Source organism: Canis lupus, chromosome 17, assembly GCF_048164855.1.
Source record: "Canis lupus baileyi chromosome 17, mCanLup2.hap1, whole genome shotgun sequence".
NCBI classification, from domain to species: domain Eukaryota; kingdom Metazoa; phylum Chordata; class Mammalia; order Carnivora; family Canidae; genus Canis; species Canis lupus.
The window spans coordinates 3,808,787-3,823,992 of record NC_132854.1 but is presented as its reverse complement, the minus strand read 5'-3'; the positions used below and the strand labels follow the sequence as shown (position 1 = coordinate 3,823,992).

Below are 15,206 nucleotides of genomic sequence, written 5' to 3'. Positions count from 1 at the left end.
TGTCTCTGCATTTTCCTTACCATGAGGAAACTCTAAAGGGCTTGAAACAACTAAAATAGTTCAGCCACAAGGAAACAACTTTCTATTGGCCAAATAAATAACATCATGAAAGGCCTGTGATGTCATGGTTTGGTGACCTCGGGTCAGTATAGATCCCTTCACTTCCTGAGAAGAATTATTTTATAGATTCACATCTCCATAAGCATGCTGACTTGATGTGAAGAATTAAGCTATATGACAGAATAAGGTAAAAATAAATAATATAAATTACCTTATTTTCAAAGGTCGATTTGACATGTCAACAGAAGAACTTTCCTAGGGAAGGAAAGATAAACAGCACGACAGTGGGTAAAAGTTATTCATCCGATGTGTAAACCGCGTGGGCACAATGGTGTCCTCTGTGTGCGGGAAGCGAACTGTCAGTGGTTGAGAAGTTCTTTCAAGCAGCGTTTTCCTTCACGTGAGATTAATTTTAAGTGGTTGCTTATGTATGACTTTAGCTTCCGTGTTTGACAGCTATAAACTGTCAGACTTCTAATTTGAATTTTTACAAGTTATGGCTTCCAACTTTATATGTTCCCGGTCTTAATACTGAAATATTATAGTCACTTCTACTTCCTGCTGAATAGGATTTTTCTAGAATTTTTATGACTCAACAGGATTGTAGCTTTGGTTTTTGGATAAGTGACTTGCCCACTGTTAACTATGAAGAGGTCGATACAGGCTAGAGGTCAAGAAAAATTATACTTCTCCTTTTTTTGGCAATTTTATTTTTCTTACTGAAATAAGAATATACTTTTTAATATCTCCAGTGTTTTAATGACCTTAAAACACACTCTTTAATCCGTGTATTCATTATCAACCAATTATTAATCAACCAATACTGTTACAGCCTACGTTATCTCAGAGTTTGGCCAGGTATTAGGGATATGATAGTGAGCAAACATAGATGTGTATTAAAAGTAGATGAATTCATTTTTTTCAGTGCTTATAGGAACATAATGAAAATACAAATGAGCATACCTGCATGATAACAGAACCATCCATTTGAGTGATGGAAGAAACATATTCTCTCTTCTTGATTTTCAGAAGCCATCTGGATTTCTCTCTTTATTGGATGAAGAAAGTCAGATGATTTGGTCAATGGAACCGAATCTTCCCAAAAAGCTACAAAGTCTCCTAGAATCTTCAAACACAAATGCCGTGTATTCCCCCATGAAGGATGGGAACGGGAATGTTGCACTCAGAGATCAGGGTGCGGCGTTCACCACCATGCACTATGCAGGAAGGGTGAGTTGAAAGAGTGGCATGATGTCGCATGCGTCACGATGTTGTCAGGATGAACTTGCAAGTTTTAGATATTTTAGAGTTTCTTATTTTCATGAGTTAAAGTTGGCTGAACAACCAGCACAGTTTTACTTTCCTCAGCTCTTTTATTTTAACCTGAGAAGGACTTCGCATCTTCAGAATGTGGGTGATGAAGCAGGTGGTCAGGGCCTTCCATCATGTTCCCCAGATTCTAATATAACATGAGCAGGAGGGCCGTGGCTTTAATACACACATCTCTGCTCTGAACTCTGGGATCCCTTCATTATCTAAACAAATATTGGTCTTTTGAGTTTGCTTGCCCTCAATGCAGTTTTTAGTATTAAATTATTTTTCTTAAAGCATATCAACCTGAGTAAAGAAAGCTACTCTCAATCTTCTCTCAGCTCCTTAACCAGTTTAGTAAAATATGTTTTCTTTCTTAGGTACCTTCAAGTAGCTCCTCTTACCTGCTTAAAAAATCCTCACACTCTGTAGGCCAGGCTGATATCCCAGGCTCTGAGGTGATGCTGGTCTTTTTAGCCATGGCTTACATGTCACAATCCCCCTACCCCCGCTCCCCCCCCCCACCACCATCAGGTGACACCTCTGTTCAGGGGACTTTTTCTAATCCACTCACTGTTTCTGCATTCCATGCTTCTCTGGGCATCCACTCCTCCTGGTCAAGCTTGAAATACCCTCCTTGCCTTCTTCCCAAGGTCACACTGTATACATCTTTAGATACTCCAATCCAAGTCCCACTTACCCTCAATCCAGGCCCATCTACGTTAACTGTCTTCCACTTTTGAATTCGTGGCCCCTGGTTTTCTCCCATTTGGCACTTAGCGGAAGTCACATACCGGAAGGTGAAACCTCCAATCAGCGTGTTTCAGATCATTCCAGCCAGTGTCCACTGAGACTCTACTAGGTGCCAAACCCAGAGTATTAGAGAAACAGATGAATAAACTGCATTGTTTGCCCTCACATATCTCACTGTCAGCAAATCAGGAAAAGGCAAATTAACATAGTTATGATAGAATTTGCTTATAATAACATTGGTAATATTAACGAAGCTCTATATTACCCTGAAGAAGGAAGCAATCATTTGGCTCCCAACCTAAGTGTGGAAATATATTCTAGTGGAGGTCAAATGTGGGGATGAGATAGAGTTCAGTGAGGATAAAAGGAAGGAGCATTCTGGGGTAGATGTGGAATTTTGAATAGCATGTGCATCCCCCAGGATGCAGTTGCATCGAGCAGAATCCACTATAGCTATTCAAGTGGAAAATAATTTGGTATGGGAAAATAATCCTCACGAGACTCCAAGCTGAACATTCAGAAATAACTCAAAACCACATCACAGGATGGAGTTTCCAACCTAACCATGGCCTCATCTTTGATCCGGAAGCTTCCAGACAAATCGAGAAGCTGCTGCTCTAGGTTCTGACTCTCCGTGGCCACCACCCACTGCTGATATCTTTAAAGGGCCTATACTCTGACACTCAGCATGGAGGAGTCAGGGACACAGTGACTGGGCCTGGGGTTCTCCACTGTGAGAGAAGACGAAGCATCTTCATGATGTGCTTATGAGCCAAAACAGGAGAAGCAGCAGAAGCATGGCCTCCATCACGCCTACCTTTGAATCGTGTGCAATAGTCCCAGATTGGTGGAAGCTAAAGAACAATCAGATGCTAGCTGCAAAGAAGTCTGAGAATCCTCCTGCCTTCGGACGTGTGCAGTGCAGGAAGGCGGCTCTTCCTGAGAGTGCTGTAGTGTCCACCCACTCTAGATATGGGAAATGGTACAAGAAGTACAGTTAAGTCTACAGAGATTGGCTGGAAATAAATCTCAAGAAAGGCTCTTTGGGGCCAAATCATGAATAAATATATATGGACTACTGAGGACCTACTCCTCTTGATTGTGTTAACTCCTTAAATATTTTCAGACAGTGAGGCACAGAGGACACGACATGAAGTGAGACACAGAGGACACGACATAGGGTGGACTCGGGGAGAGGCACAAAGGACACGACATAGGATAGACTCGGGGAGAGAGGAAGGAGGTTCTGGAAACACTCAAGCAAGCACTGAGTTTGGACCGAAGGAGAAGATCGCAGAGTTGGTGTCCTCAAGAGGAGGCTGCAATGCCAATGACGCAATGCCAATGACACAATCTCCAAAGCCAGTGGGAACAGTAGCCTGAAATGACAGGCATATCTCTCCGATGGTCAGATGGTTCTAGTGCCAACCACAAGAGGAAATCCTGGAAAAGAGGCAGTCTGGGAAGAAAGATATTCAGTATAGATATTTTGAATTTGAGGTTTTTAATAGAAACTTCAATAGGATGTGACAAATAAAGAGGTTGGTTGTTTTTAGAAACATAGGCATATTTGTGGAAATGTGTATCTTGATGATTTCACTTAGGAAGAGCATGGAGAAGATGAAGAAAAGGAATAGGAAAGAGAATCATGAAAACCAAGGGAAAAGAAGGAGGAATGTGGTCAGCAGGAGATACACCTGAGTGGAACAGGTAGGCGAGGAGAAGTTATGGTAGCATGGAGCAGTAGGATGAACCGAGCAGTGAATGGCCATGGAGAGGGACTCGGTGCAAGATTTAACACAAATACACACACACACACACACACACACACACTCCTAGAGTGTTGTTAACCCATTAACTGCCTTTACGTATGAGAGATTTAGCCTTTAAAATTTTTTCTAACAGTACCTAATCTTCTAGTCCTGTATTCGAATTTTTAATATTTTCTTCATACTGAGCATTTATTAATTCTTAGGATTTAGTTGAAGTATTGCAATGAGACATAAGTAGTGATTCTAAGTTTTAAGCAAGTTATCTTAAGTCCGTCTCTACCTGACCCGCCTCCTAAGTCTGTTTGTATTGAATCTTGGAGATTTGTTAGATTGTTCAATAAATGCTAATTGCATGAAACTGAATGGGACCAAGCTTTGGGATAATACTTTGTTAATTATTTTATGTTTGCTTCTAAAAATTGTTCTGTAACCACTTAATAGAATTTCAAATTTTTTTTTAAAGAAAAAACTTGGGGAAACAAAAACAATCAGTTTGAATAAATACAGTTATTTTATTGAGCTCTGATAGCGATAAAGCAAAGCAGAGCCAGTCAATTGATTAGCTGCCTCAGAGCCAAACCCCATGGAATTATGAATTTTTCTGTAAAAGTGCCTTTATGTTTTAAGCAGGATTTTCCATAATTGGAGTCAATTTTGTGGTTTTATAAAAATCTTTCATTTAACTGAGATCTACTAATGAGTCTTACCCCAAGGACTCCCTAAGGACTCATTCACATGTTACAGTATAGATTATATGTAATTTGTGGCAATATGTCAAGCCATATGCCTTTCTAATCATCAGATGTAGCTACATATATTTAATTTTGAGCTTTTACATTTTCAAGAAAAGCAGCATATTCTGCATTTTATAAATCCAGAGACAGAGCAACGAGCTAATTGGTTTAGAAACAGCATGCACGATCTATTTTGGACAGTAGTATGAGCATTCCTGAAGGGCCCTTTGGTGATAAAGCTGATCCCAGGGAAGAGCTCAGTGGCTCTAGGGTTCTTGGGTTTCTTTGTGACCTCTTTTTTGGCCAGATGGATGGGCTAGAGTGTCGCTCGGATCACCATTTGCTCTTCTGTGACTGGTTTACCTGGTTTGGCGAGTGAAAACTTACCTCACACGGGCAGGATGATCATTGTGGCTGGTAACAATATTGACATCCAGCCTACCAGTAAAGACTTGCCCCTCTAACAGTTCTACTCTGGCTATGAGACCCCGCTATGCTTCTGAATCTTGTTTGGAGCAGAGGCTCCTAGGTCCTTTTAGAGATGTTTAAGTAACACTATTTGAATTATAGCTGAAGATCTTTCCTAAACACATTTGAATTTTTCATTACTCATAGGAGCCTGGGTGTATTTCCAATCTCCATTACAGAAATATTCTAAAGTAAATGGGAAGAGGCTGTGCATGAAATATTAACAGAGTCTCATTAATGAGCATGGATCTGAATTAAAGAAGGCTGAGGGTTTTTTGTTGTTGTTGTTATTTGTTTTAGCAAATTTTAAATCATATATGGATTAGCTGTTTTAGGAATTGCTCTTGAACCTCTAGTGGTGATTTAAATGATGGATAAGCATTAAATCCAGAAGAGTGTCTAGTTTTATTGGCTTTTAAAATTAAGAATCTTGAAAGAAAGAAGAATTATTATTTGGAAAAAGACATTGGCTCTGAGGAAATTTGAATTTCCATTAAGGTGATTCTGAACTAACTCTAATAGGAAATAGTATTTTGAAGGTCCTAAATTTTAATGTGAGAAAAGTGAATGGATTAGGAGATACTAAAGCAATCTGAAGTAATAAAAATTAAATCAATGAAAATACAGGTCAAAGTAATAGTTATAAAATATATGATACTTGCCTATCTGACCTTTGTAGTCTGCTCATAAGGTCATTGAAAGTTGTTTAGTGCAATAATTTGCTTAAACACAAAGTGATTCTCTTTAGAGCCCAGATGAGTGTCCTGTATGAGTGGCCTGGTTTATACAAATCAAGTTGGTGACATTGTTCTTGCCTGAGATGATGTGTCTGTGTTTCTCTCTCCAAACCCTTAAATATTGCAGTGGGCTGAATGGTAGCCCCCCAGAAAGATATGGCCATGTGCTCACCCCTAGGTCCTGGGAATGGAATCTTATTTGGAAAAAGTGTCTTTGCTTATATAGTTAAATTCAGGATCTCGAGGTTAGGAGATTACCCTGGATTATCTGGGGGACTCTAAATCCAAGGTTATGGGAAGGAAGCAGAGAGAGATTTGGGAGAGAAAAGGAGGCCATGCAAGCATGGAGGCAGGGACGGGAGAGATGCAGCCATGGGCAAGGAGCTTTAGGGCCCCCAGAGGCTAGAAAAGGCAGGAATGCATGTCCCTTCAAGCCTCCAGGAGGGTAAAGATGCTTGATGTCAGAGTTCTGGCCTCCAGAAGAGAATGGAGTGGTTTTAACTCATAAGATTATGTAATTTCTTTACATTTGATTCATTTGAAAGAGCCCCCTACATTTCTCCACCTCTGTTTTTGCTCATGTGGTTCTCTTCACCTGGAATACCCCTTTCCTGTCCTTCCAAACTTTACCCATTTAGGAGCAAGGTCTTGGCCTGATCCAAATTTCATTGATCTCTTCCTTCCCTAATCAATAGCGATGTCTGATGCTGGCATGGCATTTTTTTTATTTACAAAGTTCTTCTGAGACCTTTTGTATGAATGTTGCTATGTCAGTTTTTCAGTTAAGTAAGCCTTGGTGAAGTTCAATGACTCGCCAAAGATTGAACAGCTATGCGTGAGTCTCCTGGGGGTGCCTTAACAAAGTTCTACAAGCTGTGTAATTGAAACAGAAGAAATTTACCCCCACATTTCCAGAGACTAGAATCCAAAATCCAGTGTCAGTAGGTTTGGTCCCTTCAGCAGAGTCTGAGGGAACTCTGTTCCAAGCTTCTCTCTGGCTTCTGGTGGGTGCCAGTGTCAACATTGCTTGACTTGTAGATACAGCTCCCAGTCTCTGCCTCTGTCTTCCCGTGGCCTCCCCTCGTCTTCTTTAAAGGCATCAGGCATTGGATTTAGAGCCCACCCTATCCACTGTGACCTTGTCTTATATAATTACATCTTTGAAAGATCTTATTTCCAAATAAGGTCACATTCTGTGGTTCTGGGTGGACATGAATTTTGAGGGTACACTATTCAACCCACCACAGGGTGGTAGGTCACACTACCCTATTTCGCTTCTCATTTCCAGTACCATGTAGGCCCCCATCTCCATTACAGTGTGTGTGAAATTCTTAAAGTGTTTTTTTGTCTATAGTCCTCAAATCCGTGTGATACTGTAGAGGAGGTCTGCAGGACACATGGGGATTTCATCACCGGGGCTTTGAGCAGGACACTGACCCACAGTTGCTACATCCATAGAGTTTGTAATTCAGGAGAATATAATTGTCAACCTCATAAACTTGTTCTGAGGTCACATATTAGGCAAGAAATCAATGCCCCGAAGATTATTTTGAGGTGTTACATCAAATATGAGTCATAGTTCCCCAATAATAGCTGAAGGTCTTTCCATGTAGGTGCACCACTCTATTTAGCAATATTTTGAACTCATCAATAACAAGTATTGAAGACTAGAAAATATTTCAGGGATCGTCTAATCCACTGGCTATATTTTCAGATGAGAATATTAGGGCCCAGTTGACTTGTGTAAATTAAGTTAGTAATAAAATGTCCTTCATTAGTCAAAAAATACACTTGTTAATTTTTGTATCTTATTAGTGTGCTTGGTGCCTGAAGCAGTACTTTGTAAGTCACATTAGAATATTTATTTTTGTTTATCCTAGTGTAATTAATATCATCACTTCAACAGGTGATAGGGAAAAATGTAACCACCAAAGTTATAGTACGGTATTTTTTCTCTCTTCCTATCATGCTTGAAAAACTTCAGGGGAAAGTCTAGAAATGGAGATATTTTTCTGTGAAAATTATAATACTAGAAGAGAAAATATTTAGATAATGTTTTAACTGATGATAACGTGACATCCTGTTTTCCACTGAATAAACAGGTTGTTTTCATGTTAAGTAGCTCTTCCTAGATCTTAGAGAATTTGTGTAAAAAATTATGTTCTTTATCATTTAGCTTCATGACTAATATTTTAATGGGGCAAAGAGGCATGTGAAATTTTATTGCAGATTTTAGAAGATCCTTTCCATTGTTGTTTGCCTGAAGGAAATGAAAGCATTCTCTGCGATTTATATATTACATTTTCTGAGATGTAATTTTACAACAGATTAAGAATGTATAGCCCTTTTATATAATGTGCTTGTAGATGTGTCTTTCCGTGGGTGGACTTTGATTATTTTCATCAGGATTCCTTTTTCTGTCCCCTAAACTGCATCCCCGCAGATCACGTGGTAATCCCAAACACATAGGCCTTGATCATTAGTGTTCACGTCACTGATTTCCACAGGCCTTTATGAGAACCATATTACTAAAACATCACTGATCAAAGTCATGTGGAGGAAGAATGATATTACTGATTTGTGGCCAGTCTGGAACACATCTGATTTTTTTTTTCTTCTCCTTGAATAAGATCTACCCCTATCATGGGATAAACTAAGTCTGAAATTTTTTGGTTGAGATTGATGCTGTAACTCAGACCTGAGAGGTAAAGCTACTGCAGGAGATTCTAGGTCAGTACCGATGACAGCACACCTCTTGCCTCTTGTCCCTTCAGACATATTTACACGTATGCAGAGGAAATAGTGGCCTGTTCAATTTCCCAATTCTTTCTGTCACTTGTCAACTGATCTTCACCCCAGAGATCTGTGAGGGACACGATGAGCCCAAGAAGACTTGGAGAGTGAACCTTTAAATCAAAAGAAAAAAGGAGATGAACTAATCAATAGGGAGCCTTCCATTTATTTGTCTCTCTTTTCTCCAGGCAGGATCCCAGACTTAACAATGAAAGCTGTCTGGTCTAAGCCAAACAGATACTATTAAAAGGTATTTGACCAAGATAACTTTTTTCTTTTTTTTTTTTCTTTTTTTTTTTTTTTCTGACCAAGATATCTTGACCCACACAGAATGAGCTTCATTTACATCTGTATGTGCTCACCTCTTGGGCAGACTTCTGGAAAAATAAAAATGAACTCAGCAAGGCCCCTGGTCCTCTGTTGCTCATATCAGTTTTGCCTCTGGCGTAAATTTCTGTAGGAGACCTGATAAATGTTTCCTTATCCAGGGGTTTGTCTGGAATAGAAAATGCAGGCTCTCATTCAGGGCATCTCACTGTTTCTTCGGGGATTTAATAGGTTCTGTTATCTTCATGGATCCACAGAAAATTGTAAATAAGGAACTGTAGGTTTCTTGAAATATTAATATCTTATTGTTAGTTGATTGGGTTGTTGGTTTTTTTTTTTCCCCCTTAAAAGGAACCAATGAGGCATATTCATAAGTTTCAGGTATGGCAATTTCAAGGCAATGTCTATATTCAGATGCTAGATAAGAATCCTTAACAATAATGCTGTGTGCTCCTAACTTTCTTTGTTTATTAGTATTTATTACATAAAGCGAATCAGAATGAAAGCAAGCAGTACTGTTAGAATCACTTAATGGAAAAGTAAAAAAGTAGAAGTCTCTACTTATAAATATGGATGGCTATAGAGAGATCAATTCACCACTACACACAAAATTGAGACTCTTGTCAGCAAACCTCAGATAGAAAGTTGAAACCACTTGTGAAAAGTTATCAGACCCATTTATATTTGCTTGAAGATGATCTTTCATTTCTTTTCCTATAATCCATTCTTTATGTACATTCTGATGTGATGTATTATATTCAAGAATATATTCCAAAGTTTGGAGTTTTTATCACCCGGTAATCCCAACCATCTCTTTTCGAGAAATTATATTTTGCATCACATGAATAACATGGTAGAGAAAGGGATTATAAATTTGGCTGATAAGTGAATTTACTTCCATTCCATAAATATCGATGCTTCCCAGGAGAGTATTTTATATCTCCTGCGAGGACTTTATATACCCTCAAAATTCAGTTTCCAACATGACATGACTCCTGAAACTCCAGTCTATTTGTTCTGTGGGCTTCACGCCTGCATATATGCTTGTTAAGATCTCTCCTTGGCTGGCATCTTCAGCTCAGCAGATCCAGAAGCCAACTGCACTCAATTCCCAAACCACCTCCCACGCTCTCCTCTCCCTCTCAACCCACTTCAAAAAAGTAAAGCAGTAAAACTGATTTCCCGTATTTGTCCCACTTTTCAATTCATGGTAAAATCAGAAACCCAGTTAATTGCCAAAATCAGAACCCTAGTTAATAGCCAAATACCAGTCGATTGCCAGATACCAAACAGCCATCCAAACTTCTTAATCCAAGTGCTTCCTTCTTGTTCACGGCCCGTCGCTCACGCAGGAGCCGCTGGATGGCACCTGGCAGGAGAGGCTCTGGTTACCAATAAAGGGATGAATGGATGGTTTTACTTAAAAGTGTATGAACTTCCCCTGCTCCATTTATCTTTTTGTTTCTCCAGCAACACAGTTCAAAGGTAGAGGTAGTTATTCTTATTCTACTTGGTAATAACAGACGCGCTCGTGGCCGTGACGGCTGCTTTCCTCATCGGCTGTTCACAAACCCACTCTTTGAAGCAGGGTTGCCACTAACTCTAGGTCTCCCTGGTGGAAGAATGCACTTCCCTTTCCCTTTTAAAGACCGGATCTTCCAGACCATTTTAACACGCTTGTTCTTCGTGGACCTGGTAGTTGAACAAGCACAACTCGGGGGATGTAATCAGATTCAGTTTTATTTTTGGCTCACACCGCTTTTTCAAATATGTTCAGCAGAGACAGTCCTTTCCTTGGAACCAAATAAAAACCCAGGCAACTCCAGTGATATTTCTGGTCTCCGTCCAGTAATAGGACGTCCTTCACTTGCTTTCATTGGCACGCAGGGACTCGGTTCAGTGGTGAAGAACTAGTCCTTTTAAATAATCATAATTACAAATGTACCTGGAAGGTGAGCTCCCTCCTGCCTCCACTGCAGAGGAGGCCCTCTTCAGTGACCTTAGGAGTCCTGTTTTCTCTCTTTTCTTGAGCTGTGTGGTCTTATGCCCTCGCAGCGGTTGCCCAAGAAGGATGCCTTTTGGCGTTCAGGGCTCACCCTGCCTGGGTGCTTCCGTGCATTCCTGTGATGCCCCACCCGCTCCTGCCGGGGGGGTGGTGCTGATGCTTTGGGCTGGCTGCTCCCCCACAGCCCTGGTCTCTGGACTTCATCCACACAGAGTCTCCACACTGGGCTCTGTGACCACCAGCCCCAGCTCACATCCTCTTGGCCAGGATGTAGCATCACTCGGGTTTGTGGAGCACATCAGGGAAACTTTGCCATGTCCTTTGTAGTTCATCACAAACATTGTGTTCTGTGCTCTCCACTTTGAAGAGCAGACAAGGAGAGTTCATCCCACTACAGCAGGGACTGTTCCTCCCCACCTCCCCCCATCACCTGCCCACTTATGTTTTTGTGCTGCTTGGTGGAGTCAAACACCAGCTTGCAATGTATTCCTAAGTGATGGAGCAATGTCAATGTTGGATCCTAAGAGGGGTCCCATGAAACCCCCTCCCACTTGACCTAGGGGACGAGAGGGAGAAGCTGTGTAAAAGCATTTATGGCCATATTTTCATGCTCTATAAAGCAACTGCTATTGTGTACTCACACTAGGTATGAGAGCAATAGATCCATAGAGGTAGACATTGAAATATAAATCAATTACAATAGATAGATGGATAGACAGATGATAGGTAGATAACAGATAGATGATAGATAGATGATAGATAGATAGATAGATAGATAGATAGATAGATAGATAGATAGATAGAGATAATAGATAAGTAGATAGATAGATAGATGATAAATAGAGTAAACACACAGAGAGATAAACACACAGAGACAAATCAAATACCCACGCTGCCAGAAACCCATGAAAGCTATCTCCACCGTGATCTGGGGTATCCTAAAATGCCTGAACTGTCATTAAACATGGCTCCCTTACAGAAACGTTAGCTTGGAGCACTTCAACTGTGTGGAAATATGGATTCCCATATCAGAAACACATTGTTTATGTGATAATATAACCAACAGTTTGGTTTGTCCTTAACTTACTGATGGGTGAGGTAGCATGAGGGCGTTGCTGAAACCCCCCTCATCCTACTGGGGTATTTTATATGTAGACATGGATAGTCTCTAGATAAGCTGGATGAGCATGAGAGCAAAGGGTGATTAAGGTATTTGCAGTGTGAGCCATGAATCTCTGAGTGAGGCCATAAAAGGCGCCCCGGGGAATATTGCACTGGGGTTTGGCACTTGGGTGTTTCTCTGTTCCCTTCCTGATTCAGCCCCAAATAAGGATGGAGGGTCGTCAATCATATTCATGTTTCCAGCCTTCAGTGCAGTGCTCTGCTGGCTGTCATCTCTTCCCCTTCTAGCTTGTGAGGCTGCGCATCCAGGCCCGAGTGATGAGACCCATTCTGCTCGCTCCACAGGAATCATTTTCTGGGCACAGATGAGATCTCCGATCACACTCACTCTTTCTAGAATGACTGGTTCCTGTTGCTTTGTCTGCCGTCCCCATTAGCTCCTTCTGGCCCTGCATCGTTGTGTTTGTTTTCCTTTTTACCTTCAAGAGCTTCCTTTTCTGGCTTCAGGTGTATTGAACAGTGGTGAGTGTGGTCTCTCTCCCTGCCCTTTACTGAGACTGGAATAGATAAAGCAAGCAACTGGGAATGGTTGAGGTCAGGCAGGGTGCAGTCTGCAAAGGAGGCTGTGCCAAATTTTCGGGAGGAGGAAAGGAGTACAGAGAATAGGTTCCACAGGGAAAGTTGAGACAGACAAGAGACATTGAGGTGACCCAGAGATGTGGCCCCGTGGAACACCCACCTCTTCTGAGGCTGGAGAAAGGAAGGGAAGTGGAGGTGGCCCTGGACCCTGTGGCCAAGGGCAGTGCCCCACCCCACCAGGGCTCTGGGGTGAGGATGGAACCCATGTGTGGGGAGAGAAGAGTCTCCAAGGGTCCTACCCTATGGTCTTCTGCCTGTGGCCCCCGCTGCAGCCCCGCTGGACAGCTGGGACTGAGCACCGCCAGGCAGACAAGGGCAGGGACCCTCCACGAGTAGATGGTGCATGTAAACAGGACAAGGCATCGCTAAGCACGATGTGTGGCCAGCCCTTTTTTTTTTTCTTAAGATGTGCATAGACAAGGATAGATTTGATAGATGATACATAGATGAATATTGGCTGTCTCTGAGAAAAGGAATTACAAGTAATTTTTACTTCATTATTTTTATGGTTTTCCCAATTTTATGAATATACGTGTATTATATTTTATAAGGTGACTATAAAAAGACTTACCCTAGCTATTTTACCTGATTATTTTTTTCTAGATGTAGTCTTTGAACCCTGTCAATGTCCTCAATCTGATGAAGATTCTATGTAGTAACCTTGGCTATTAGCCACATCAGAGGCAATTTGAAAGTCTAAGTAGGTGATACCCACTTGTGCCCGTTTACTGTGTTCATATGTATCCTGTTCCTGTTACCTTAAAATAATTGTCTGTGTTGTGGGCTATGCTGGCAAAATCACCAAACTTGAGTATGAACTGGCCCTGGTGAACTTGACATGAAATGAATAAGAAACCGACTTTCAGAGAAACCAATGACGTCATGCCTGTAGCTGATGATCACAGTCTACATCCCATAACTGTGTTTTCAGTTGATGGGTGGAAATGAGAATAAGAACTCTTCTTTATAACCCTGAGTCCATTTCCCCTTCTACTGCAGCACATTTTTACTTGTTTTTTATTTCCCCAAACTGCCAGCACTGTTTATGGCTTACCTAGGGTACCATGGCAATCAGGGTTGCTTGAAAAATACTGGGTTCTATTGCTACTGTCTCAGACAAAAATATTTGAAAATCCTTTCTGAACAGCTTTTTAGAAATACTATCCTAAGGAAAAAAAGGCTGGCCATAAGTATGATTATAGTGTTGTCTCATTTTTAACTTCTCAGCCACTTTTAGATATGCCAATATCTACTCTAGTCACTGTGCTATATCTAAAAAGCCCGGGACACAGTTCTCTGCAAACTTATTCCCTGGGTTTCCTTATGCTCGCTGCCTGCGCCCCATGGGAGGACAGAGTTCGAAGAGCAGCTTACGCCACTGGTCCCTGGAGCCAGGATTCTCATCCTTGCATAAACACCAGGATCAACTGGGGAGAAGGTTAAAAATGCAGATTCTTTGGTTCTGCTCCCATCAGTGATGATTCAAGAGGGCTGGGGGAGTCTAAAGTGTGTGCATGTTTATTAAGCCCCAGAGAATGCTCTCCTGTGGGTAACTTATGACACCTGTTTCTAGAAACACTGGAGGTATTAGTACACAATAGGTGCTCAGTTGAGCACAACCATGCATTGCCTCCTGCAATGTGCCAGGCTCCCGCGGGGAGAACACAAAACAGGTGCTAGAGCACACAGAGCCCAGCTCCAGCAGATCTTCCTTGCCAAGGGGCAGTGAGCCAACTGCTCTTGCCTTCCACTCAGAGACTGGAAAGCCAGTGACGACCAGGGAGTGCTCCCACCTCTGGCTTCCGTTTCCTTAGTGATCAGCCAAGCCTGAGCTCAAGGAGGAGAATACCTGTGGTTGGCATTTCGTAGCTTTTCTTTGTGGACCCCAGAAACGAGGCAGCTTGATAAAGTATGATTCATAGTCCCGGTGAGAGCTTGACTCTCCCTTTTACATATAGAGCCAACATAATTTATCTTTTGATCATGTGTATGACGGTCCCAGAGTGTTCCAGCAAGGACTTTCCGGAAAGCAGCACATGGCACCTGCTCCCTGGTTCACACCACACTCCTCCACGGGCCCCCAATGCCTGAGCATTGCTAACTGCTCAAACACAAGCTAAATGCTAAGTTTCCTTTGGAGTCCTTTCATGGAACAGTCTCATTCCGAAGGAATCTTTGAATGTGGAGACAGCTTCCTTAAACATTGGTATTGGGCTGGATGCATATAAATGTCTCCATTACATGCATGAGGGACGCTGCCACTTAACACATGAATCCTGTCTTCTAGGCCTTAAGAGGAAAAGAAAATAAAGTCTGAGGTCCAGTTATGTAAAGACAGAGGGGAGAAAGTAAAGAAGTATTTAAAAGCCCAGACTGGCCTCTATCTTTTGCTGCTTTCATGTTTTTCTCCTTTCATCCCTGAATAATAAACCAGCAAGGACAGGCAAGGCAGGGCAGCAAGAGAGCCGACCCAAGTGACCTAGAA

General features: G+C 41.6%; 1 protein-coding gene across 1 annotated transcript in view; it reads left to right on the top strand.

Annotated features, from left to right (window-relative positions):
• MYO16 (myosin XVI) overlaps positions 1–15,206 on the top strand; it is a 480,319-nt gene that overhangs the window by 311,069 nt on the left and 154,044 nt on the right. The window contains exon 23 of the mRNA XM_072782401.1: positions 1,090–1,290. Within this exon, the coding sequence (XP_072638502.1) occupies positions 1,090–1,290 (201 nt within the window). The remainder of the gene's footprint in view (positions 1–1,089; positions 1,291–15,206) is intronic.